This window comes from Macaca fascicularis, chromosome 9 (genome assembly GCF_037993035.2).
Source record: "Macaca fascicularis isolate 582-1 chromosome 9, T2T-MFA8v1.1".
Taxonomy (NCBI): Eukaryota; Metazoa; Chordata; class Mammalia; order Primates; family Cercopithecidae; genus Macaca; species Macaca fascicularis.
In genome coordinates, this window is record NC_088383.1 from 33965625 (window position 1) to 33991191 (window position 25567).

Below are 25567 nucleotides of genomic sequence, written 5' to 3' on the forward strand. Positions count from 1 at the left end.
ACCTGTAATCCCAGCTACTCGGAAGGCTGAGGCAGGAGAATGACTTGAACCCAGGAGGCGCAGCTTGCAGTGAGCCGAGATTGTGCCACTGCACTCCAGCCTGGGCAACAGAGCGAGACTCCATTTCAAAAAAAAAAAGAAATATACTTAAGCATTATTCACAATAGCTAAAGGTGGCAGCAACTCAACTATCCATCAGTGGGTGAATGGATAAACAAAGTGTGGTATAAACAGACAATGAATATTATCCAACCTTGTGAAGGATGGAAATTCTGACACAATGCTACAACACCGATGGCCCGTGAAGACATTATCCTAAGTGACATAAAGCAATCACAAAAAGACAAATACAGTTTGAGGTCCCTAAAATGGTTTGAATTCACAGAGACAGAAAGTGGAGGTGGTCACCAGAGACTGGGGGCAGGGTGACTGGGAGTTGTTGCTTAATGGGTGTAGAATTTCAGTTTTGCAAGATGAGAAAGTTCTAGAGATTGGTTGCACAATATACACACACTTAACACTGTTGAACTGCACACTAAAAAGGTTAAGATGGGAAATTGTATATTATGTGTATTTTATCACAATTAATTAATTTTTTTTTTTTTTTTTTGAGACAGAGTCTTACTCTGTCACCCAGGCTAGAGTGTGGTGGTGCGCTCTTGGCTCACTGAAACCTCCACCTCCCGGGTTTAAGCAATTCTCCTGCTTCAGCCTCCAGAATAGCTAGGACTACAGGCACATGCTTCCACACCCTGCTAATTTCTTGTATTTTAGTAGAGACGGGGCTTCACTGTGCTGTCCAGGCTGGTCTAGACCTCCTGAGCTCAGACAATGAGCCTGACTCAGCCTCCCAAAGTGCTAGGATTACAGGCGTGAACCACCACGCCCGCGCCTGGCCCATAATTAAAATGTATATCAAAAAACAAAACACTTAAACTACAGGTAGGTGAGAGATGGGGGAAGGGCAGACCCAAATGACTGAGTGGTGTCTGCAAGGGGTTCTGAGCACTGGCTGGATAGCTGCTGTCAGCCCCGGGCTTCCCTGTCTCCTGTCTGCCTGTTGAGCTGTCCCTCCTTCCCTCCAGGCAGGGAATGGGACCAGCAATGCAATTCTTTTGCATGTGATCTCAGACATCGCTTTTCATGCCATATTCCAGTCTTCCTAGAATCAAGGGTCTTACTGACCCCATGACACACCTCCTATGATGTCCTGGCTGGAAGGAAATAAGAAGAAGCCCTTCACTTTGGAAGATCGAGATGGGCAGATCACCTGGTTGGGAGTTCGAGACCAACCTGACCAACATGGGGAAACCTTGTCTATACTAAAAATACAAAAAATTAGCCTGGTGTGGTGGCGCATGCCTGTAACCCCAGCTACTCAGGAGGCTGAGGCAGGAGAATCACTTGAACCCGGGAGGCAGAGGGTGCAATGAGCTGAGATCGCGCCATTGCACTCCAGCCTGGGCAACAAGAGCGAAAACTCCGTCTCAAAAAAAAAAAAAAAAAAAAAAAAAAGAAGCCCTTCCTCAGGAGAATGCCAGAGGCCCTTGATGGAAGTTAAGGACGCAAGGGACGACTTCCTGCCAGTCCCCAGCCCTCACCTTTGCCTTGCGTTTGCTGTCGTCCATGATCATCTTCCAGTCGGAGCCGTTGTTGCTGTACCCGATCTTGAACTTCCTCATGAATACCTTGTTCTCTCGGTGCTTCCCACCCTGAATGATGATGCCCCTCACGATCTTCTCCTCCCCCAGGTCTATTTGGAGCCACTCATTGACGTAGGAATGAGGTGCGGGTGGCAGTGCCCAGCCGGAGCGACTGGTTACCAGGCGGATGTTTTCAGGCATCCAGTTTCTGTCCCCTTGGTTGGATGATGTGATCTGGGAGTCAGAAATAAGTCCAGACACCATACCCAACATTCCGGAGCAAGGATAATCTGGGAGGTGAAATGAAATAGATAATGTAAAATGATTTTCTGGGCGACTCCATGCTAAGAAAGAAAATACAACATATGGAATAAAGACATGACTTGGTACCCAATCATACGCAATTTTCAGTCTCTGGATTATTTTACAGTAACTCTTCCCTCCCTCAAACTTTCCTCCTGCGCTGTCAGAATTCCTATCTCTACACTCACATCCCAGTAAGGCAAATCTTCAATAAAAGATACATTCCCCCCGCTATGAGGTCTTCTAAGTTTAGTATTCATATTTCAATCTCTTTGGTATCCAGAATTTATCCCTGGATCAAGTACTGGCCCTGCTTCAGAGAAGTTGATAGTTTATGATGGATTGGAGATGTGCATAGAAGTTATTCCAACAGCAGGAAAGTTGCTAAAACGAAGGTAAAGAGACAGTGATGCAGAGGTAAAGAGAAGAAATGCATGACTTAGCCTGCAGGGGTAAGAGAGGACCTCCCAGGGCAGGTGACGTTTGAATTGAGTGTGGAAGAATAGTGACCACGATCCCCCGCAACCCTTCCCCCCACCCCTATTTCTAATTGCATTGGGGACTTTCCACAAGAATGTCTCATCGTCATCTCAAATGTACCATCAGCAGACTAAGACAGTCCTTTCCCTGGATACTGCACCCTTTCACTGAACCCTGTCTTTTAATTGGTGGCATCACTAATCATCCAGTTCCTGGCTAGTCATCTTGTCATTTCCGTTTGGCTGCCAAATCCTGTTGTGTTTTTGTTAAGTAAAAGAAAGCAACAAAACCCTTGTCGCCTCCTTCCTTTCTTCTGGATTTATCCTGATCCGAGCGCTCTGGCCAGGGTGCTACATGAGCTCTTGGTTGGCCTCCCAGACCCCACTCTGAATCTCCACTACACCAACTGCTATCTAACTTTTCAGAAAATGTTGTTTTAACCATGTCATTCTCATCCTCAAAAATCTCCACTGCTAAGTGAAAGAAGCCCGACACAAAGAGGACAAATATGGTCTGATTCCATGGATATGAGTAGCCTATCACTAGATCAGTCAGATTCATAGAGACAGAAAGCAAAATGGTGGTTGCCAGGGCTTGGGGGAAACGGAGATTGGGAGAGTTAATGTTTCATGGGTGCAGAGTTTCAGTCTGAGATGATTATAAAATTCTGGAAATAAGGTGATGCTTGCACAGCAATGTGACTGTACTTAATGCCACAGAATTGTACACTTAAAAATGTACAATGATAAAATGAAAATGGTTAAAAGTGGTTGAAAATTGTTAAAGCAGTACATTTTATGTTATGTATATTTTACCCCATGATATAAAAGAGAAATCTTTTGAAAATGTGCCATGGTTTTCCATTACTGATGGGAAGATATCAAAACTCGATCTGGTGTTCAAGACCCTCATTTTGATTTCATCCCATTTGCCTAATTTGATTTTCTATTACTGACAATACATCTCAGTTAACCAATTCTCTTCTCATACAGTATAGACGTTATCCTCATCATTGCCTTTGCTCAAAACCCAGCTTAAGACTCAAAAAAGCTTTTCAAGCTACTCCAGCATTTATTCTGAGTCTCCCATCTCAGAAATATGATGTAAGTAGCACAGAGCTCAGCATTCCACTGCTCTCTAAGGCTGCAAGATTGTTAGTGATATACCCACAGCAAGACTGTAAGATCTTTGAAGGCAACGAACAGCACCATAGACCTTTTTATGTCTTCTAAAGCAGCCCAAGTAGCTTCTGAGCACAAGGAGAGCATCAGTCATTGATGAATTCAACGATGGCTTAATGACAAAACGTCCAACACTTCAATTATTTTCCTTTATAAACTGTATGTCCCAATCAAGAACATGTGCAGGAATGATAACCTATTTTTCTTTGAAGCAACTCAATCCTGCATAATGTAATAAAAAGTTAGCCTAAAAATATAACTACCCCTAAGTGAGAGGCAAACATCTAATGCAATTAAACTAAGTCCATGTTATCAGCTGAACCTTAAGAATTAATTACTCAGATACTTTCCACAAGAGTTCTATGGTCCAAATCACGTCATTTCTTTACTCAGACATTCACTGCCTTCTTGTCTAGAAATTATGCATGTCATTTTCAATCAGGCATGCAGGCCTTCCATATCATGTCCTTGCAAGGCCTCTCTCCCCATTCACTCCTTTAACCGGTGCCAATTGACATGAAGAACTTCCTTACTTCTGGGAGTCTGGAGGCTTTCTTTCTATTCCCTCAGCAAGGAATTCCCCATCATCTTACACTTTCCATGATCTGAACTGCTTAAAATCCTGACCTGTTTTCGAATGCCACATCACTTACTCGGTTTTTCTGTTCTCCGTAACCAGACACAGTTTTCCATTTCTGGGCCTCTTCACACCACTTTATTTGCATGTCCCTTTTTTCTTTTTTCTTTTTTCTTTTTTTTTTTTGAGACGGAGTCTCACTATGTCGCCCAGGCTGGAGTGCGTGGGGTGATCTCAGCTCACTGCAAGCTCCGCCTCCCGGATTCACACCATTCTCCTGCCTCAGCCTCCCAAGTAGCTGGGACTACAGGCACCTGTCACTATGAATGGCTAATTTTTGGTATTTTTAGTAGAGAAGGGGTTTCACCATGTTAGCTAGGATGGTCTTGATCTCCTGACCTCGTGAAGCCTGCCTTGGCCTCCCAGAGTGCTGGGATTACAGGTATGAGCCACCGTGCCTGGGCCCCCCCAGCCTTTTTTTTTTTTTTAAGAGACAGGGTCTCACTCTGTCACCCAGGCTGGAGTGGAGTGGTATGATCATGGCTTACTGCAGCCTTGAACCCTTGGCCTCAAGCAATCCTCCCACCTCAGCCTCCTGAGTAGCTAGGACTACATGCAGATGCTACCATGATTGGCTAATTTTTTATTTTTTTGGTCTTGCTATTTTTCCAAGGCTGCTCTCAAAACTACTGGGCTCAAAAGATCTTTTGCCTCCCAAATACTGTGTTCCCAGGTTTGAGCCACCACACCCGGCCCTCAAACGCTGATGAGCACATTTAGTTCTTTGGAATACTGCTCTCTGCCTCCCCAGATTTTAACTTCTTTGAGGACATGAACTAAGTCATATTTTTCTGTTTTCTATGACTCTTCATGCCTTGTTTTATACATAGTATTTGCTCAACAAATATTTGTTGAATGAATCAACTTAATACAATAAAAGGCAGCTGTCATTTTCCCAAGTGCCCTTTCCTGTAATTCAACCACAGTATTTGCTCCAGGCTGGGATCTGGAAACCAAGAATATACTCAGTCGGGATTAAAAAAAGATTTACAAAAACAATTTTACTAAGGGACTATGAAACTATAGTGTTAAAAATAGAGTGCCATTTTTTTGGCCACGGTGTTCATACCTGCCTGATTCCAAACAAGCTTTTAGAAAGGCAATGTTTAGCTGGTAATGGGGACCAGATGTTACCATTTGGAGGAAAACGTAATTAACTTGAATACTGTAAGGAGAGCAGAACCGTCACCAGATTAATGCCCTTTTCTCAAGCAGACTCAGCTGGGGCATAGTTTCTGTATTAACAGACTTAGTGATGTCCTGCCCCCATTTAGCCAACATATCCATGGTGCAAAGTGAGACTTACTCCTTCCATATGGCTGCCTCATTAAAACAAAACAAAACAAAAAAAAAATGAAGAGGCAACTTGATTTACCTTTGACTGAAAACTATTTGACTCACTTTTAACAATAATTTGGAGAAAAATTACATTAACAATTAATTCAAGGTTTGAATGAGATGATAGTGTTTAACTCTGTCCCTTCATAACAGGCTGGTACAGGTCAGCCTGGTACAGGTCAAACCCTTTGGAAATAGTGTTGCAAGATTTAGCAAACAAACAACAAAGCAAGAAACAAGATGCTCAGTGAAATTAGAATTCAGAAAAATAATGAATGATTTTTTAGTATACGTATGTCTCAAATATTGCATGGGACATACTTATTCTGAAAAATTATGTCGTGTTTGTCTGCATCAAATTTAACTGGACATTTTGTATTTCACTTGGCAACCTTGTTGGGAAAGCTTAAGACCACTTCATGATGGAAGGGAGAAATTAGTTTTGTAATGGAGGATTGAGGTGGTTATTTTCAGTGATATTATTTTACAGTAAATCTCTGTACTCAGCTTTAATGGAAAAACTGAGGTATACTGGTAAATCAAATATCCAGTTAACCAATTTCCAAATAATGAGAAAGTAATAACTGCATTCGATGGGAGACCCTGAATGAGCATAATTTAATCTTTCCTTGATGACTCAGAAAGTACCTCTGGATATTATGGTGTCTGAGATCATCATTGTGAATTCTGATTGACTTAGGAGCACATGAATATGTGTTGAAGTGCCGGGTAACAGACTTCTGGTTAATAACAGAAGACAGCAGAGTTCACAGTGTGTTAAGCAGGCATCGTCCAACGTGATTTTCATCAATTTCCACCTCTGCCAAAATGATGAAGCCTACTTTGTCAAAATAATGAAAATGCCTTTCATCAATCACCTATAAAGCAGGATGGTTTGTTCCAATCTTATTTTCTTTATATCTCTATATGGTGACAAACTGAAGTTTCCAGGATTACTATATTTCCTTTTTCTTTCTTTTGTTTTTTTTTTTTTTTAGATGGAGTCTTACTCTGTTGCCCAGGCTGGAGTGCAGTGGCCAGTGGCATGATCTCGGCTCACTGCAAGCTCCGCCTCCTGGGTTCACACCATTCTCCTGCCTCATCCTCCTAAGTAGCTGAGACTGCAGGTGCCCACCACCGGGCCTGGCTAATTTTTTATATTTTTAGTACAGATGGGATTTCACTGTGTTAGCCAGGATGGTCTCGATCTCTTGACCTCGTGATCCGCCCACCTCGGCCTCCCAAAGTGCCGGCGTGAGCCACAGTGCCCAGCCCAGGATTACTATATTTCTAAAAAATAATTTCTGAATCAAAAAATTAGGGTAAAACTTGGGGCTCTAGTGGCTTTGGAAGCCAAGTGATGTGTTCAAGCAGTAACTTTTGATTAGGTAGGCTTAAACAAAATCCAGATTGAATTATGACTACTCGACAGGGTGAAACTTTGAGGTCCGGCCATTTGTTTCTCAGAAAGTTTGGATAGAACTGCACTTCATTCATTCAAAAGTAACCACCAAACATTTGTTATGTTCCAGGCATACAGGACACAACAGAAAATGAGGCAAACAGGTCCCCTGCTCTCCTGGACCATCTGGTCCAGCAGGGATACTGTAGTCCTCCTTTCATTAATCTCCACTCAAGGGGACTGTAGCCTCAAGAAAATGAAGATTATCTGCTTCTGATAATCAAGAAGAAAAAGTTGAAATTACTGTCTTATTAGAAGCTCTGCTTGCCGGGGCATATGCTAGGTTCAATGTATTGAGTGCCGTGTACTATTTTAATCTAACGGATACCATTTAGTGAGCACTTACTTTAAGCCAGGGGTGTTCCAAATTTTCTTTCATTTACTCCTCATTATAGTTGCATTAAGGTGAACCTCACAGACCAGAAAATGGAGATCAGAGTGAGTCTCAGTGTCTTACCCATGGTCGGTCACACATACACTAAGTGGACAGTCCATAGTCAAGCCTGGACATGTCTGCCTAGCTTCTGTCCATGTGACTATCATTGCAATGTGTTAGCCTCTCCAAAAACCTGCCTGTAGCAATTATTTGGAGACTAGAGCCATTTTACTAGAGAGAAACTATTTAAAAGTATAGTGGAGACTATGATTAAGAGACTAGCACTGGGAACTGAAAGGAAGCACCTTATTTGAAAAACGGCTACTTAATTATGTATGAAAATATTAGGATATGCTATTTTAGACATCTAAATTTACATAACTAGATCATTTAACTATTTTTAAAAATTGAACAAATTATTTACCTTCTTTGCTCACATTCCTAGAATTACCTCTCAGGGAAATCCTTGTGAAAATTAAAAAGGACAATTTAGGTATTAAAAAAAATTCTATTCAACTAAAAGGATATGACATAAATCTCTAAGAGCCTGGAAATTCAGAGTTTTGGCTAACATGTTTGGAGTCTTTATGAAGTTTACCTCATTTTTTAAAATACAATGACATGAGATAAGGTTGAAGAAATGGGCCAGAAAATTCCACCCAAACCTCGAATAGCCTTATTTCTACAAATTTATGAATAACAGCACAAATTTGTCATGCTCTGAAAATGACCTAGAACTTTCTGTCATCTAACTGCTGATCGAAAATAAAGCCAAGGTTATATCTAACTTTTCAATGTCCTTTCTTCTTTCAAACCCCTCTCCACTCAATTCCTGCCTCGAAGGCCTTGAACTTTCTAAGTCTTAGGTCCTAAAATAATAAACAAGTCCATCTACGGGGTGGAAATAAATAAATTTTTTATTAAAAAATCCGATGTTGGTTTTTACTTTCCAAACTGAACTCTACTATCAACAAGTGTAGTTTTTCCTGTTCATTAGCTCTTCTCAAAATTGCTTGTAATTTCATGGAACATTGCCAAAGTGATTTTTTTTTCCTTCCAAAGTCAGTATTCTTCTCGTCTAAAAATAATTAAACTAAAAAGGATAAACATAAAAATGGAATAAAAAATTAAATACCCTAAATACATATATAACATAATATTAAAAGGTAGTTCAAAGACTTTTAGACATTGTTTGCTTTTAATTACTTTTTAGTGAGTGGGTCAACTGATTCTGCCTTTGAACTTTCAAGCTTACCATGAAGATCACATTGTACTGGTATTTTTTGGTGCCGGTGGTTGTTTCAATGAAAGTTTGGCAATGTATTTACTAAAATGGAAAGGAATTCTAATATGACTGCTATATACTGCAGAATATAACATAGTCATGCAAGAAAATAAATGGACAGGCAGAGCGCGGTGGCTCATGCCTGTAATCCCAGCACTTTGGGGGCCTGAGGCAGGTGGATCACCTGAGGTCAGGAGTTCAAGACCAGACTGGCCAACATGATGAAACCCCGTCTCTACTAAAAATACAAAAATTAGCCAGGTGTGGTGGTGTGAACCTGTAGTAGTACCAGCTACTGTAGTAGTACCAGGAAGCTGAAGCAGGAGAATTGCTGGAACCTGGGAGGTGGAGGGTGCCGTGAGCCAAGATCACATCACTGCACTCCAGCTTGGGTGACAGAGTGAGACTCGGTCTCAAAAAACTAAATAAAATAAATAAATAAATAAATAAATAAATAGACATAGCTGGCCAGGAGCAATAGCTCACACCTGTAATCCCAGCACTTTGGGAGGCCGAGGTGGGAGGATAGCTTGAGCCCAGGAATTTGAGACAAGCCCAAGCAACATAGGGGTTACAATTAGTTGTCTATACTGGTGCCCTCATGTTCTCCCACATGTATTTAAGAGGCAGAGGTAGGAGCATCGCTTGAACCTGGAAGGTTGAGGGTGCAGTGAGCTATGATCATGCCACTGCACTGCAGCCTGAATGACAGAGTAAGACCCCGTCTCAAAATAAAGAAACAAAGAAATAAATAAAACTGCTGGAGAATGTTTCATGCAACAGTTAGTTACTGTAAATCTACTAAGTAGTAGTCAGTATCCAGGAAGCAGAGATGAAAGGCATGATACTTGCCTTCACGCAGCTTACAGTCTAGTGGAAAAGGTACCAGTAAACAAATACCTACCACATACCAGGCTGTACTATGTGTTTTATATCCATTATCTAATAATAATGCATCATCACAACTAGGCTGTATGATGTAAATAATTATGACTATTTCCCAGTTGAGATAACTAAAGCTTTGAAAGGTAAGTATATTGACCAAAACAATCTGCTAGTGAGTAGTAAGGCAGGAATTGAACTTGGATTTCTCTAAATCCAAAGTAGATGCTTTTATTATCAAATAAAAATGATTGCATTTACAAATTCATTCACCCCGTATTTAAAGGTTTGCATAAATCAAAACAAGACAATCTTCGACTTGGAAGATTCAGTCTTCAATCTTCCACAGCTTACCTGTTATCTTGCAACCATATACTTCAAATCTCAGAGATATGCCAGTTTCCCAAGTTGCAGGCTTGATTCGGACAAATCGAGTTATCAGTGGCTTGGGGAATACTGCAACCACAACGTCTGTGGGGTTGGTGTTTCCCTGAAAGAGCTGTATGGGGAAAAAAAGTGCCTTTGTTTAGCAGAGGTTTTGAATTTAAATCCAAAAGTGTGTTTTCACAAGTGGTTGTAAAAAGTATTTACAATTTCAGCATTGTCGATCAAGGATGAGACGGCGTTAATAACCTGCTATGTTAATTTTTTCAATTAGCAATCAGAATGATGTCTAATATAGAATACTGTCCTAATCATCGATTCAATTTTCTGAGAGGCTAGAGCCTTTAAAAGCACTAATTACATGGATAATATTGATTAAAGAATGCATGCTATTATCTAAAAAGTGTGAAACTATTAACTTTACCAGAGGACCAAAATAATACTGTAGACGTGTCATGGAAACTCACTGTTTGACTTTCCCAAGAACCCCCAGAAGGGATGCTTTTTGGTTTCAGTGTAGGGTCTGGCTTTTTGAAATTCTAGGTTGTGTTTGCAGCTACAGTACTAGGTCAAACAGTGTTCTCCCCTTTGACTTCATTCCTTGACAGAAGATCTTGTCTCCCACACTAATGCGTGACTTTAATCCTTTTTTGATTATTGGTAAAATTATGTTTTAGTGGTCAAAGTCAAAACTGAGTTATAAATTATTTTTATCTAAAAATCAGCTTTTCCAGGACTTGTGCTTCAAGATTGATTGATTGATTGATTCATTCATTCATTGATTTGAGATTGAGATTGATTTGAGATGTCAGCCAGGCTGGAGTGCAGTGGTGCAATCTCGGCTCACTGCAGCCTCCGCCTCCCAGGTTCAAGCAATTCTCCTGCCTCAGGCCTCCTGAGTAGCTGGGATTACAGGCACCTGCCACCACGCCTGGCTAATTTTTGTCTCTTTCAGTACAGATGGGGTTTCACCATGTTGGTTGGCCAGGCTGGTCTTGAATTTCTTACCTCAAGTCATCCGCCTGCCTCCATCTCCCAAAGTGCTGGGATTCTGCTTCTAGTTTTAAATCGAGTCATTTTATTCTAAGAAAGATGAGGCATGTGACTGCAAATGTAATGCATGCCAGGCACCAATGGATGTTTCCCACAAGGACTAGTGGGGGCCACTCTGCCTGGGCGGGGGAGCTGCAGTAGCATTCTCCAGTAAGATCTCTGAGGACTGGAGACTTTGCCATCACAGAATACTCTGCCTACCCTTTCCCGGATTTTACTTCAGCCGTGGAGTGGTGACGTTTCTCAGTTAGTTTCGGGCCTCGTGCATTCAGCACCATGCTTCTCTGCACAGCTGGGTCAGACCCCTCCTCTTAGGCTGCATAACTGGAGCATCATGGGGCTCACCCGAGGTGCGCAGCTTCCTCCCCACCTTTCCAGGTGAGGACAAGAAGGAGGTCCATGGTTTCCCAAGTCCTGCTCTTCCTCCTGGGAGAAAGGGCTTGTGAAAATCAGGCTGGTGGTCAAATGCTTTATAGAGTTGGTTGTGGCTGGGTGTGGTGGCTCATGCCTGTAATTCTAGAACTTTAGGAGGCCGAGGCAGGAGGACTGCTTGAGACTAGGAGTTTGAGACCAGCCTGGGCAACATAGTGAGACTCCAACTCTCCAAAAAAAAAAAAAAAAAAAAAAAAAAAATTAGCCAGGCATTGTGGTAGTGCATACCTGTGGTCCTAGCTACTGGGGAGATTTAGCTGGGAGGATGGCTTGAGCCCAGGAGTTTAAGGCTGCAGTGAGCTATGATTTCACCACTGCACTCCAGCATGGGTGACAGAGCAAGACCCTGTCTCTATTTTTGTTTAAAAAAGTCAGTTTTTAGCCTGATCTCTCTCCAGAGACTACCTGATATCCTAATTTATCCCAGTCTGTGATGGCCTTTTGATTTCTGCCCTACATCAGCATCTCCCCCTGGAAATCAATCTGTGTGGGAGCATTTTTGTGTGACAAAGAGTAACGGGTAGCTGCCAGGGTAGGAGGACCCCCAGCGATGGTGCTCTCCTTATGGGGGCACCGAGTCCATGTCCGAGAGAGACCAGAAGTCTGGCAGGAGAGCTGTGTGTTCTGGTGCAGGCAGAAGGGAGGTGAATTTTGCTCCCACTCAGGGAGTTTGAAGTTTGCTGAAAATCATGTATTACACACATTCTCTCCAACATGAAGAGGGTTGCTGCAGTTGTTATTGGTCGAAAGCTGCACTCCTGGAGCAAAGTGGGAATGAGGGTAGAGGGGAGTGGCTGAAAGCCCCTAAAATACAGAGAAAGGTGGGGTGGGCAGCAATCATGAGACTCTAGGTGGATGTTCTAATTTCATTTAGATTCAGCTAAAGTGATCACAATAGATGCCAAGCCTTCCTCTCTGCCGACTCCTTCCTTATCCCCTCTGCCTGTGCCCCTGAAGCCCTTCTGTGTGCCAGGGAGTTCCCAGGGCAAGCTGCGTGCACTGTCAGACACCCCTGGAATCTGTGGGTGCTCTCTGACAGCCCCCCTCTTCTGGGCCATGCAAACTACCAGTGGACAACAGTTGAAGAAAAAGTGTTGCTGAAATAGCCCTTATGGTTTTTTTTCCTTAACAAAAAATGGTCATGTTGCTATTTCCTTTCATTCCTCTCATCTGCTTGCATTCCAGTATAAAGATAATGAAACACCAATTAAGTTTTTCACTTAACATTATTTTAGACCTTTCACCTTATGGTTCTATTTTGTTCTTTTTTTTTTTTCTCTTCAACCTTTAAGTTTCAGGGTACCTGTGCGGGATGTACAGGTTTGTTACACAGGTAAATGTGTGCCAAGGTGGTTTGCTGCACAGATCAGCCCATCACCTAGGTATTAAGCCCAGCATCCATTAGCTGTTCTTCCTGATGCCCTCACTCCTCCCACATACCCCGCTACCGACAGGTCCCAGTGTGTGTTGTTCCCCCCAATGCGTCCATGTGTTCTCATCATTCAGCTCCCACTTATAAGTAAGAACATGCAGTGTTTGGTTTTCTATTCCTGAAGTAGCGCTTATTTTAAAAAGAAATGGCCTGAAAGTCTAAGATCAGCTCTCCCGGCTCTCTCTGGGTTCTTTGGCTGGTAGGTGCCTCATTAGAGTTAGTGATTTTTTATTTCCTTGAACCTAAAGTATGTCTTTGGAAATTTATTCCCAAACAAGAATCAGTCATGAAACTTGGGGTCAAAATTTACTCGCTTCATCTCCATGAGCGTTGACCGGGAAGGTTCTTCTTCCCTAGACAAACTGGTTGCATGTCCTCCGGGGCTCGACAATGGCCTTGAACTTGCCTGCCCATAGCATTTTCCTCCTACAGAGCAGCTGTCTATCTGTAGCTGTTTCCATCTTGCCTGCCCTGTCCGAGAGTGGGGGTTTCACTGCTAATCAAAGGGAATTAATAGGTTTTCTCACTTCACACCGAGGAAGCTTTTCTCAGTTCCAGATCCACAAGGAGAAAATCAAGTACACCAATGCTCAAAAGAGAGACAAGGACAGGTTAATTGGCCTCTCCCCAAGCCCATCACTGCAAGCTACCTGGATCTTTGCTCCTATCCTCATCAATTTCCTGTGTTTTGCTCGGCCTCCAGGGCAAGCTTTTAATTTCTGGGAGACGGTGAGTATGAATTCTCCAAAATCTTTTGATTAGAAAATCAGAGCAAATGTAACTTCAAATAAACAGGCAGACTAAGAAAAACATCTCAGTTCCAAATAAGCTAGGGCAGAGTGCCCAGGCACACAGTGTGGTCTGTGCTGCCTTCTTGGTTGAAAGTAGTACAGAGGTAGTGTGTTATTTGTGTGATCTGAGGGAACACAATGAAATACCTTTGGTTCCATGCGTTCTTACAAGAAGCAGTCAAATGTACTTGTAAATTAGTTTGTGAGCCACAGTAGATAGATGAAAAGATGTTTACTAAAACCAGCCCATTACAGAGAGAAAGAATCTATGAAAGAGAATGAAGAAATAGAGGGGGAAAAACAACAAAATCCCAAATTCCTAAGATTCTAAGAGGACAGTGTTTATCCCACGCAGAATCTGTGTCCCTGTGGGAGGCTTACAGCAATTCTTGAGTCTGACACTTAATTTGGCCAGTATTGACTTTTCTTGGAAACATTCATATAATTTCCTCCTGGCTTCTGGATCTGGGAACATGAGACACCTTGGTCAGATTTAAACCTCTAATTGCACTTTTCATTTCAAATCAATTCAAAAACAAACCAGGCCAGACAGAAAGCTACTAAACAAACAAGTAAAAATTGATTATCCATTTAAAAGACTGCATTGGTTGCCGTGGTGGCAGCCTAACTTACAACAGGTTTGTTTCCTTCTTTTATGGTGATCCAGTCTTCCCCGTTGGAGCTAATGTCAATTTTGTAAGTCTTGACATAATATTTCTTCTTGGTTTCTTTTGAAATGGCGCCCTGTGTCCCGACAGCCGTAACGAAGCGTAGAAGGCCCAAGTCCACCTGCAAGACAAGAACAAGCATGGTCAGTGCACCATCCCTGCAGCACTGTAACCCAAAGCATCTTTTCTGGTGCGCTCCATGTTGTGGCTTTCATCCACCTGGGATCAACAGGGCCTAATTCCATCAGGTGTCCATTGCCCCTGACTCCTCCCTTCCATTCCTTGTAAAGAAAGGCAAAGTCATGATCAATGTAAACCAAAAATAAAATTCTAAGCCCCCTGACCATCTGAATGGACACCTTGTCCCAGCAAGGGCATTCCAAAGCTAACCTGAAAAACTAGTTCAGGCCATGACAGGACAGTGTGGGGGTCAGACAAGCCTCATTATTATACCCTCATCTCTGTTGGAATTAATGATAGAACAGACTTTTTAAGTCTGATAAGAAACATCTGCAACGTATTCTCTCTGAAGCCTGCTACCTGGAGTCTTTACCTATACGTTATCTTAACCCAGACATTCCTAAGTCTTTAGACAGTAACTTAACTCTTCCCACCAATTGCCAATCAGAAAATCTTTGAATCCACCGACGACTTGGGAGCCCCTGTTTTCAGATGTCCCACCTTTCTGGACCAAACCAATGTGCATCTTCTATGTATCTGATTGACGTCTCACACCTCCCTAAAATATATAAAACCAAGCTGTACCCAGACCACCTTGGGTCATGTCCTCAGGACCTCCTGAGATTCTGTGTCACAAGCCACTGCTTACTCATATTTGTCTCAGAATAAATCTATTCAAGTATTTTACAGTTTGACTCTTTTTTTTTTTTAACGGGGTATCTGAACCATTTTTATTTAACAGAAATAACAAACAAACATATATTAAACTTCAGAGTTTGACTCTTTTTGTTGACAAAAGACAGCATGGCCCTAAGTTGGTTCCCACTGTTAGGAGGAAATCCAGGAAAAGATCTTTCTCACTGTTGTAACCAGGATTGCTTGAATCCCGGGGGAAAAGAGAAAACTGGATTCAATATCATGTCATTATATTTTCTAAGAGATTAAACATACTTTCCAAACTGCACATTCATATGTGTCATCTTGCAAAGAGAAAATCAAGACAAACAAGATAAACTCACACAATGGATAATGGAGAGGCCTGGACTTGAATTCCTGTCTAACATAATCCCGTTTCCCCTCTGTCTTTGGCATCCTACCTCCTTCCACATTAAATGCAGACTGAAACGATACTGACTTGAAAGCTCTAAGGGTGTTGTGGTTTGGGAGAGGGGCCATAGATTTATAACTTGGGATGGAATAAAGAGGAAGAGGGTAAAGATTTCTGTTTCAGCTTTAGATTTCTTCCTTCCCCACATCTTCCTGTGGCCTCTCTCCTTGCAGCTCAGTTTGAGAGGCAGGTGGATTCCAAGTCATCATGTGGGGGAGACTGATGTCCCCAGGAAACAACTGCTTGGGCTTGCAACCTTCTCCTGGTAAGTTTCCAGTGGGAAAGCTCCTCAACATGACAGCCTCACCTTCATCTCTCACTAGCCTAGCTCATATCCTGAGGGGTCGGGCTCTTGGAGGGCATCTGAGTAGTGATGACCAGAGGGTGACTGAAAACCTAGAGGGTCACAGACCTCGAGGGTCTGTGGTTTCATACCGGGGCCCTGTGATGTGAGTGGTAAGGAACTGATTTAAGCAGCAAGCACTCCATGTTCCAGGCTCTGCCATCATCTTTAGGCTTCTGGGCCCTCATTTGTGAAATGAAGGAGTGGGATTGGATAACTTGGAAGACTCTTTTCCACTCTGACTTCCTAAAATTCCTTCTTTCATATGTGTTAGATGTTTCCAGTAGAGTGGAGTAGGTTTTTTTTTTCTTTAACTCTCCTTATTACCAGCGTTAATAACTAAGAATCATCTTGAAAGAAAACTCATTACTATTTTCTATATAATAGTGATTTTTCAATTTATTTTAATACATCTGATTATTCCTATAAAATTATTTGCTCCATCAATTGTGTGCCCAGCTTTATACAGAAGCTTAAAAAAAGCCCACAAATATATGGCAAATATTTTTTTTAAAGGACACAGAAAATAGTTACACGTTACAACTATTAGCATCGACAAGATATTGCAACAGTACCTTGATCATTAGGAGGTTGAGGCGGGTGGATCACTTGAAGTCAGGAGTTCAAGACCAGCCTGGCCAACATAGTGAAACTCCGTCTCTACTAAAAATACAAAAATGAGCCCAGCATAATGACACATGCCTGTAATCCCAGCTACTTGGGAAGCTGAGGCGGTAGAATCTCTTGAACCCGGGAGGCAGAGGTTGCAGTGAGCTGAGATCTTGCCACTGCACTCCAGCCTGGGTGACAGAGAGAAACTCTCACTCAAAAAATAAAATAAAAATAAAACAAAACAAATAAAAAAAGCCCAACCCCTCTCCCAACTTTTGAATCATGCTTTCCAGTTGCCATATTACAACTCAGTTTTCAGAATATAATATTTCAATTAATTCTCCGTGCCCATAGGCCACGATCACTTAAAGAATTTCCATTTTATGCGTAGCCTGCCTCATGGAGGCATTTTGTCTTTCATGAATTGCTTTTTTCCTGAAGGCACTTGGAGTAGTTAAATCATGTTGTCTACATCCAGGCAAAACAGCACATGGAAGCCAATTTGAAGTTATAGAATTCAACAGTAGTAGATTTCATCTGGAAAAGATGGGGCTACCATTCAACGCAAAATAATCTTTATTTCATTTCCCTAGTTTTAAAGATACAAGCTCTAGGCTTTGTGTGCTTTCACCAGATTTAAGAGAAAAAGGAACAAGAATTCAATAGAATTTAATATTTTAGAATAATAACAACAGATTTCATAATTTTAATTTAACAAATAAATATTTTGCCAGCATATTCTTATCAAGTGCCTATACTTGTTTACCAAAATTTGCATTTGTTTTTCAAAAGTGAACCATGGTTCTTTGATGAATGTTTTAAACTTCCTATCTCCCTCATGTACATATTTCAAAAAGGGGAGGTGATTGATGGTTGTCAGATTTAGCAAATAAAAGTATAAGACACCAGCTAAATTTGAATGTCAGGCAAAACCAAATTTTTCTTTTAGTATAAGTATGGCCCATGCAATATTTGGGCTATACTTATACTAACAACTAATTCATTGCTTACATAAAATTCAAATTTAAATGGATTTTCTGTATCGATGTTATCTGACAACCCTAAATCTCACTATGCTCCAGACAAATAGGTGATTTTAAGTTGCTGCAGAAACTCTCTGATTTCACAATGCTGCAATCTAAAAGTTAATGGGTACTCTAAAAATGGTTGCTCTGAACAATTTTCACTGTTTTCAAATGCTCTCAGAACACTTAGCGCTTTTCCGACTGTCCATTAAAGTCATGCCCAATGCCACAGCTACTTTCAAGCTGAAGGGTCCTTAAAATCTTGAAGTCCAAGGGAGCATGAAGCAGAGCTATTTAAATAAACTTTTCCTGTCAAACTTACAGATGGCTCTTTAGTTTGGAAATGATTAAATTCCCAAGAGTGTGTATTTAGCTTGGGCTGATTTGAAACAACCCTAGAACGACATTCCCTGTTTGTCCTTTTTCTACTTTTTAAAATTTGGTTTTTGGAGTTAGATTTAATTACTAAGTACGAAAGAAGTTAACTGGTGATCAAACAGAAGATTCCTAGGTATTAGGAACAGCTGACATCAGAGGAAGGAGCAATTGACTGGAATTAACTAGTATCCAACACAGGAAAACGTCCAAGGCCGAAGATACAAAGGTCCCCAAAGCATATGCATGAATCACTCATTAAAAAAGAAAGATATTTTCTTTTCTCAACAGCAATGAAATGCATTGGCAACCTCCTCTTGTAATTGCATAGTTTCCTGCTGTGCTTTAAAACTCTGCAGATTCTCTTATTTACCACACGGGGATACTTGAAATTTCATTTCATTTTTCTCCCTAAGATTATTGCCCGTGGGTTTAGTAAGGATAGATGACAACCTCACAAAGTGATTAGGATTGGGGCTTGAACCGCTGCAATTAAAACCGGATAGTACCCAGAACTCTAACAACATAACAGCCTCTCCAGCACCGTGCAACCCTCACTGCTAAGACCAGGGAAATTCTTTCCACAAGTCCTTTCTCTTAATGCCTTAGTGGAATTCTCTAACAGGGATCTGCCCTCCACTCTCAAGTGCCTGAGAGAGTTTGAGGGGAGACAAAGTCCTGCCTCATAAGCACCACTGCTCACACTGCTGGTGTCTGTGTCAGGAGACCTAGAAAGACTTCATGCCTTGGTGTTCATATCTGAAGAGTTTTGGAAGACATCACCCCCCAAATTTGCCACTTTGGCATGAAGATTATTTTGAGTTGAAGGCAATCAAGAATCAACAGATGCAAGAATTCTGTGCCTTCCCCTTCTCTGCCTAAAACAGGGCATACATTTCCCTTAGGGAAAGTGGCATAAATTTCCCCCCTCTCCTCTACCAGGATGAAGAGAGCAACATTTATCAGTGGAGACAGAGATAAAATTTGCATAAACAAATCTTACTAAAATAACTCTTATTTTCCATTAGTTTCCTATATATATGTGTGTGTGTGCATGTGTGTGTATATATATGTATCTCCTAGTCACGTTCCTACAACTTATCCACCCTAGAAGCCCAAACCCTCTTTCTTTTCTCAAGTCACTTATCCACGACTTATCACACATTGCTAAAATGGTGTATAAGCATCTGAATCTATTTCTTTGAGTTTTTCATTTCTTTTCTGTAAGGCTTCTGTGCATGTAAAATTTAAAGTATTAATGCCTTTTTTCCTGTTAATCTGTCTTTTATCAGTTTAATTTGCAGGCCTCAGTTGCAGCACCTAAAAGAGGAGATGAAAAGTTTTCTCCTTCCCTTACAAGCCTTTCTCACTGGTGTAGCTGTCTCTGCTAGTCATGGCACTGGCTTCAATCTACCTTGTTGGCCTCTCCTGCTACACCTCTCTCTCTCCAAAACTGTACCACCCAGCCATATTATAATATTTGTTGCTTGTAACAGAATATAAGCCTTTTCTATCTGCATGTGTTGACATAAAAAGTTCCTTTGCCCCAAAACAACCTCTGTCTGTTTTTTGACTGGAAATGACTTTTTCCTCTTTTTGGCCTAGTAGGCTAAATCCCTTCATAGCTCATGTCTCCATCACTGAATTCATCATTCTGTTTTTTGCTGTACCTCCTTCTAGATTGCTGTGTGGATTTCCTTTGAAAAGCATCTATTTTTCCATGCAGAAAAGTAATAAATGCCTACTGAAAATTCATAAAATGTAGTAAAGATGATAGAAGAAAATTAAATCTCCCTAAGACCATCATTAGGAAATAATTACCAATCGTAACCTTTCAGAGTTTCTTTTCCCATGCAAAGTACATGTGAATATTTGTGTGCATGTTTTTACTTTGAAAAATAAGGTCATATTACCTCTATGCCCCATAACTGGCTTTATAATGGAGTTCTATAGATGTTCTAGTGCCACTACTATTTTTTCTACATCATAATTTTTAGTGGCTGTGAATATTTAGGTATTGGATCTGACTCAACTGGATTGATGTTATTCAGTGAGCACTTAATAGTGCTTATCTGCTAAGTTCTGTATTAAGTTATTAGGATATAAAGAGCAGTAAGAGTGTGCAAAACACAAACCCATGATTACCGTACAGACATGTATACATGCAGCATCAAGGAAAAGGTAAACAATTTAACAGAGAACTGGAGGTAGGGGGGATTGGAGATTTTCATAGCCGACTTCTATGCTCAAGATGGCTATGGAGGGATACACAGTAGGAGCTTGTGAGTGGACACAAAGGGAAAGACTGTTCCAGGGATGAGAAGCAGCAGAAATGGCAGAGATAAGCAGGAAGAAATAAGTGAATGAAATCATAGACACTAAACAACCTATTATGTTTCCCTCACCACTACTGATGTTATTTGTCAAAAAATGTATTGCTCTCTAAAGAATATGAGCTCTGGTTGTTTTGAAGTTGAAATGATAAGTAGTCATAAAACCCACTCCAAATCAAACACTACGCATCATCTTTGGTGGCTTAGCTTTTTGAATCATGCTAAGTTCTCATCAACGTCACATGCTAATAGGCAAGACTGGAGACTCAGGACAAGCAGCTGGAAAGACAAAAACACAACCCAGAGTACTTCTGCACAATGCCGCCCCTCTATGTTTTGGAGAGTTCATCGTCTTAAACAATACTTCCTTTCTTTCCATAAAAATTCAGACATACAATAACCATAATTAAGTAACCTGCTTTCCCTCAACCCAATCAGCTCCGCTCTAATCACCATTTTCTTATTTTGAAAGAATATCATTATTTCACAGCTGCTTTATTTTTAATTAGAAGATGGATGTGATTTCACATCTGAGTTGGATATACTTCTGTTTGACATTAAGGGTGATGGTGAGGGGGTGTGATGATGGCAGTGGGCAGGGATGGAATGGAACATCAAATGCATTCACTGAAATTATTGAACGTTTCCCTCTGTGTGTGTGACAAACATAAACATCTGGTACTTATCGATGGCATGTAGACTATTTTACAGAACTTTATCAAACTCCTTTTGAGTTCTAGTGGCCGCTGTCTTTTTCTTTTCATTTCTTTCTTTCTTTCTTTTTTTTTTTTTTTTTGAGACAGAGTCTCACTCTGTCGCCTGGCTGGAGTGCAATGGCAAGATCTCAGCTAACTGCAACCTCCACCTCCCGGGTTCAAGTGATTCTCCTGCCTCAGCCTCCAGAGTAGTTGGGATTGTAGGCCCCCACCATCGTGCCCATCTAATTTCTGTTTTTTTTTTTTTTTTTTTTTTTTTTTTTTTTTTAGGAGAGACAGGGTTTCACCACGTTGGCCAGGTTGGTCTTGAACTCCTGACCTCAAGTGATCCGCCTGCCTTGGCCTCCCAAAGTGCTGGGATTACAGGCATGAGCCACTGCGCCCAGCTGGTGGCCACTTTCTAAGTTACAATACATAGCGCCGTAGGCAGAAGTGACCCAACACATACCCTGTTTCCAATATGGGTATGAAATTCTAACACTGGTGGTGGAAAGTCTACCCACATCTTACACTGTGCTCCATTCACAGTGAGAAGACCTTGTTAGCAGATACAGAAGAGGAAATCCCAAGCCTTTCCTTTTGGGTGGGGAGAAATGTGTGACTAGAAGAAAACAGGTTTCCTCACCACTTCTAGGGGTGAAGGGGTGATGTTGTAGCAGTTCCTGGGTGGCGAACCCCGACCTCCCCACGGCATTGGGTTCTACCATGCTCCCAACTTACTCTTTGTTGTAAGATATCTACAGGAACCATCCACATGCACCATATGGCCATGGTATTGTCTTAATAATGACAGGAAACACATTCCCCAGACAAAGAGAAGCAAGGAGAAGCACACATTTTACCAGGAATCACTTGAGGACAAAGCAGCATGTGTAGTAAATCATGTAGCAAATCTTTGCAAACTGCTGGTTAAACACCAGCACGCAGCCTTCCAGCCATGAAATGAATATCACTGCTTTCTATAATAATACATAACCAACCAATATTGGTAATGTCATAACGTGGAAAGCCTCATTTCTAAAATGAGAATCTGTCTTTCTCAATAAAATACTGCCCATTGAGCTAGCATTGGCAAGGGAGCGTTTACCAGCTTTTAACACTCCCAAGGCAAGTCAACACAAGGGCCTGAAAAAATAGAGGACAAAGAGCTGAGGTCTGATTAAAAACAGGAAAATATTTTTTGAGGGGGAGACTGTCGGATTTTCTTTGGGGCATCTCTGATGACTCAAAGAGCTGTTTAATTCATCACTTGACACTACAAGCTAAAGAAAATATTTTTAAGCAATTGTCTCATTTCCTTAGATAAAACACATGTTTTTTGACAGAGCCTGGGCCTGTGAACATCAATGCTATTCTAGGCTCTGTGGGCTTAACTCACAGTACCTGACCATTGTGCTCATTAACTGAGGATCCTGGACTTCTTACTGTCACGAATCTGAATGCAGTCGCTTTAGAGTTAGTGACATAACTCCCTATCTCTTTCTGTGTTTTGTCTCTATGGTGGTATTACCTAGAAAAAAATCCTGATGGCTAAAGCTAAAATTACCATTAATAACCAGAAATTCATGGTGCAACCTCTACATGTTAGGTATTTTATGAAGGGTTAAATTCATATACAGTGTCTCTTTCAATTCTTACAACAATCATACAAGGGACATTTTATGGACAAAGAAACAGAGGAACAAAGTGATATGTACCTTTCTCAGAGTCATATAACTTACCAGTGTTTGACCCAGGACTTATACCCCAGATGAGACTGGTGGCCCATGTATGAGCTGCTACACCCATGCTATTCCCCAATTCATATTTTATAACCATAATGATTGGAAAGATAGTTTATAATTTCTCAGTAATAATAATTAAATCCAATAGCTTTTCTTTCTGGAGATTCATTATTTTATACAATTATAAGGAATATGAAATCATTTCCGATTGTGTTGACTATCAGTTGGACATTAGCACTTGCTACTAAAAAGTAAAACTTTGTAAATAATTTATTCATGCTGTCGAAAAACAAAATGCTAGCAATGAATCATTTTGAGCAAAGGATAACAATGAAATACTTTAAAATTCGGGTAAAGAATAAAATTACCCAAGTAGAAGAACAGTGCAAGGTAGGAAAAATCTCATGAATTTTCTTTTAGTCTTCATTGCCTGAATTAATCCCTTTTTCCATGGTTAAATTAAAGGAGAGCATTTTCCTGCGTGGAAACAAACAAAACCTTTGCTCATAGTAAAACAGTCCCAAGTGAATGAACTGACGAATTTTCCTACCAGAAAACTTGATCCTGCCAGTTAGAATAACATGAGATAAGGCTGCAACAGCACAGACGCAGTGGAAGGGCTGGCTTCCCTGACTGCCACTGCAGTCACAGCAAAAGAACAACAAGAAAATGAGTAAGAAAAATGAAGTCCCCACACAAGGGCTGACCTCCGTCTCTTTTGGCAGATGAAAGGATATAGTGCTTACATGGGCTCTGGCACGTCTGGATTTATAGCACATTCTCCCACTCTCATGTGAATTTTTCTTTTTGCATAAATCAGGAGCAACTAATTAAAAAAGAAATATTTAATTCTGACATGTTCTTTGAACTGGAGTCCCATCTGGTTCTGTTTGAATAGTAAAATCTGCTGTAGTTGTTAAAATTGGCAAGTAGCATTGTCCAAAAGAAACAAAAGGGACTCAATGCGGCAGGTTAATACTCCAGCATTTCAGCTAGAGACATTTCCAGAATCCAGTGACCCAAATCGCTCCAATCTGGAAACCATAAAGATCAAATGTGAAGGTGAAGAATGCCATTTTTGGGTGGAGTCACTACCACTGCTCTACATTTTCTTAGTGTGATGGAAACAGCATCAGGCTCTGAAAGACCTTTGTTTGAGAGCGATGCATGGAACTGTGGCAAGCCACCAGAAAACGCTCAGCTTATTTTATGAAACACATTTAAGACAAATATGAGAAGCCAGTCTTCATGCATTTGACGTAAAACCTGAGGGCTTCTTTCCTCTTCCACATTATCTAGAGCAGATATAACTGTGTTCACCAAAACCGGACAAATACTCCATTTATATTCCTCTCTTACTTGATAAACCTGTACAAATCTGGACACCAGGACACAATACATTCTGATAACAAAGAGGGAGAAAATGAAGTGGTGCTGGGGTTTCTATACACTCTGAAATACAAGTAATCAGCATCTAATGCAATTTGAAACTCTTATGTAGAGTCAAAGAGAATGGCTGATTACATCTCTATGCTTTAGAAAATATTGTTTTACATTTTTAAGACGTACGCCGACCTGTGATATCTTTTCTTCTTTAAAATAAAGTCTTTTCCTTCAATGGCATGTTAACTTGCAGATGAATGCCTGGGAAACCTTTAACAGCTTGGTCAAAAAGATGACATTTTAATGTCCCCTCCTCCTCTTCCTACAAAGAGACTTAGGAGTTCTTGCCAGGCAGTAAAAGATTCAGGGACTTAATACTTTTAATTAACATTTTTTGAATGCTTATTTGTAAGTTACATTTAATTTAAACCTGAGCCTAATCCTTTGATTTGGAAAGAGGACATGCTGTCAGAACAGACCAAATGTAATCCCTAATAATTTGGCTAAGATTTTAACTTAAAAACTTTCTGATGGAAATTGCCTAACTGAAATTTCTTAACAGAGAAAAAATAAGCATGCTACAGTTTTAAAACAATGATAATCAGTCTCAAATATGTATACATGGGATGAGAATCTTCCAGTCAAGAACCTCATAGGAGAATCAGAGCATGTGCTCTTGCTAGATTGGTTTACTTAATAAAGAGTTAGCGAGCAAGTACTACATAGAAGGCATGGGCAGGTATTGTGCTCTCCTGATATAACTCTTGATTCCATCTGATTGTTTATGTGTAATATCCATGAAAGCTAGGAAAGATTCTTCTAGTAGAAGACTGAGAGGGTAGGAATTGCATGGGTTAGGTAGGCAAGAGAAATGTTTGGGTTCAGTGCTGCTGATCTCGTTGACTGCAAGGATACAGCTCTAGATATCCTGTAAGATTAAGTAGAGTGTGTATACAGGTCTCTCGCTCCTAATATTTGTCAGCCCTAAAACAAAGAGGGTAACAGTAACAGAAGAATGAGTTAATGGCTGGTTTGGATTACAGCCACTTTGAGACTTGGTAGCAGAATCGGTGATCTCTGCACATAATTCAGTAGGACTGTATTATGTTGATAAAGTATTGCTGATGATTATTGTTTTTGTTACTATTAAAAACTTCTCTGGGGCAACCATGATGTGTCAGGTATTGTACTAAGTGCTAACTTCCTGTCCCTCATCTTACATTTTCTCAACTGTCCCTCAAACAGGTTTTATAGATAATGAAGCTGAGACATAGCGCAATTAAGACCTTTTTTTTTTTTTTCTTTTTTCACACTCCTGGTCTTTCTGAGCAATTATTACCTCTGCTCGGAGTCTAGCAACTGATAAACTATGGAGCTCAGAGTGTCTGCTCACACAGCTGCATCCCAAAGCCCAATCATGG

At 40.8% G+C, this 25567-nt stretch overlaps 1 protein-coding gene across 15 annotated transcripts in view; it reads right to left on the reverse strand.

Annotated features, from left to right (window-relative positions):
* Window positions 1–25567, reverse strand: part of NRP1 (neuropilin 1) — a 158012-nt gene that overhangs the window by 34766 nt on the left and 97679 nt on the right. For all 15 annotated transcript variants that reach the window (XM_074001382.1, XM_074001378.1, XM_074001376.1 and 12 more), the window contains 3 exons: window positions 14313–14468; window positions 9942–10086; window positions 1602–1933 (listed from right to left, as the gene is read on the reverse strand). In XM_074001382.1, coding sequence (XP_073857483.1) covers window positions 1602–1933; window positions 9942–10086; window positions 14313–14468 — 633 coding nt within the window. The remainder of the gene's footprint in view (window positions 1–1601; window positions 1934–9941; window positions 10087–14312; window positions 14469–25567) is intronic.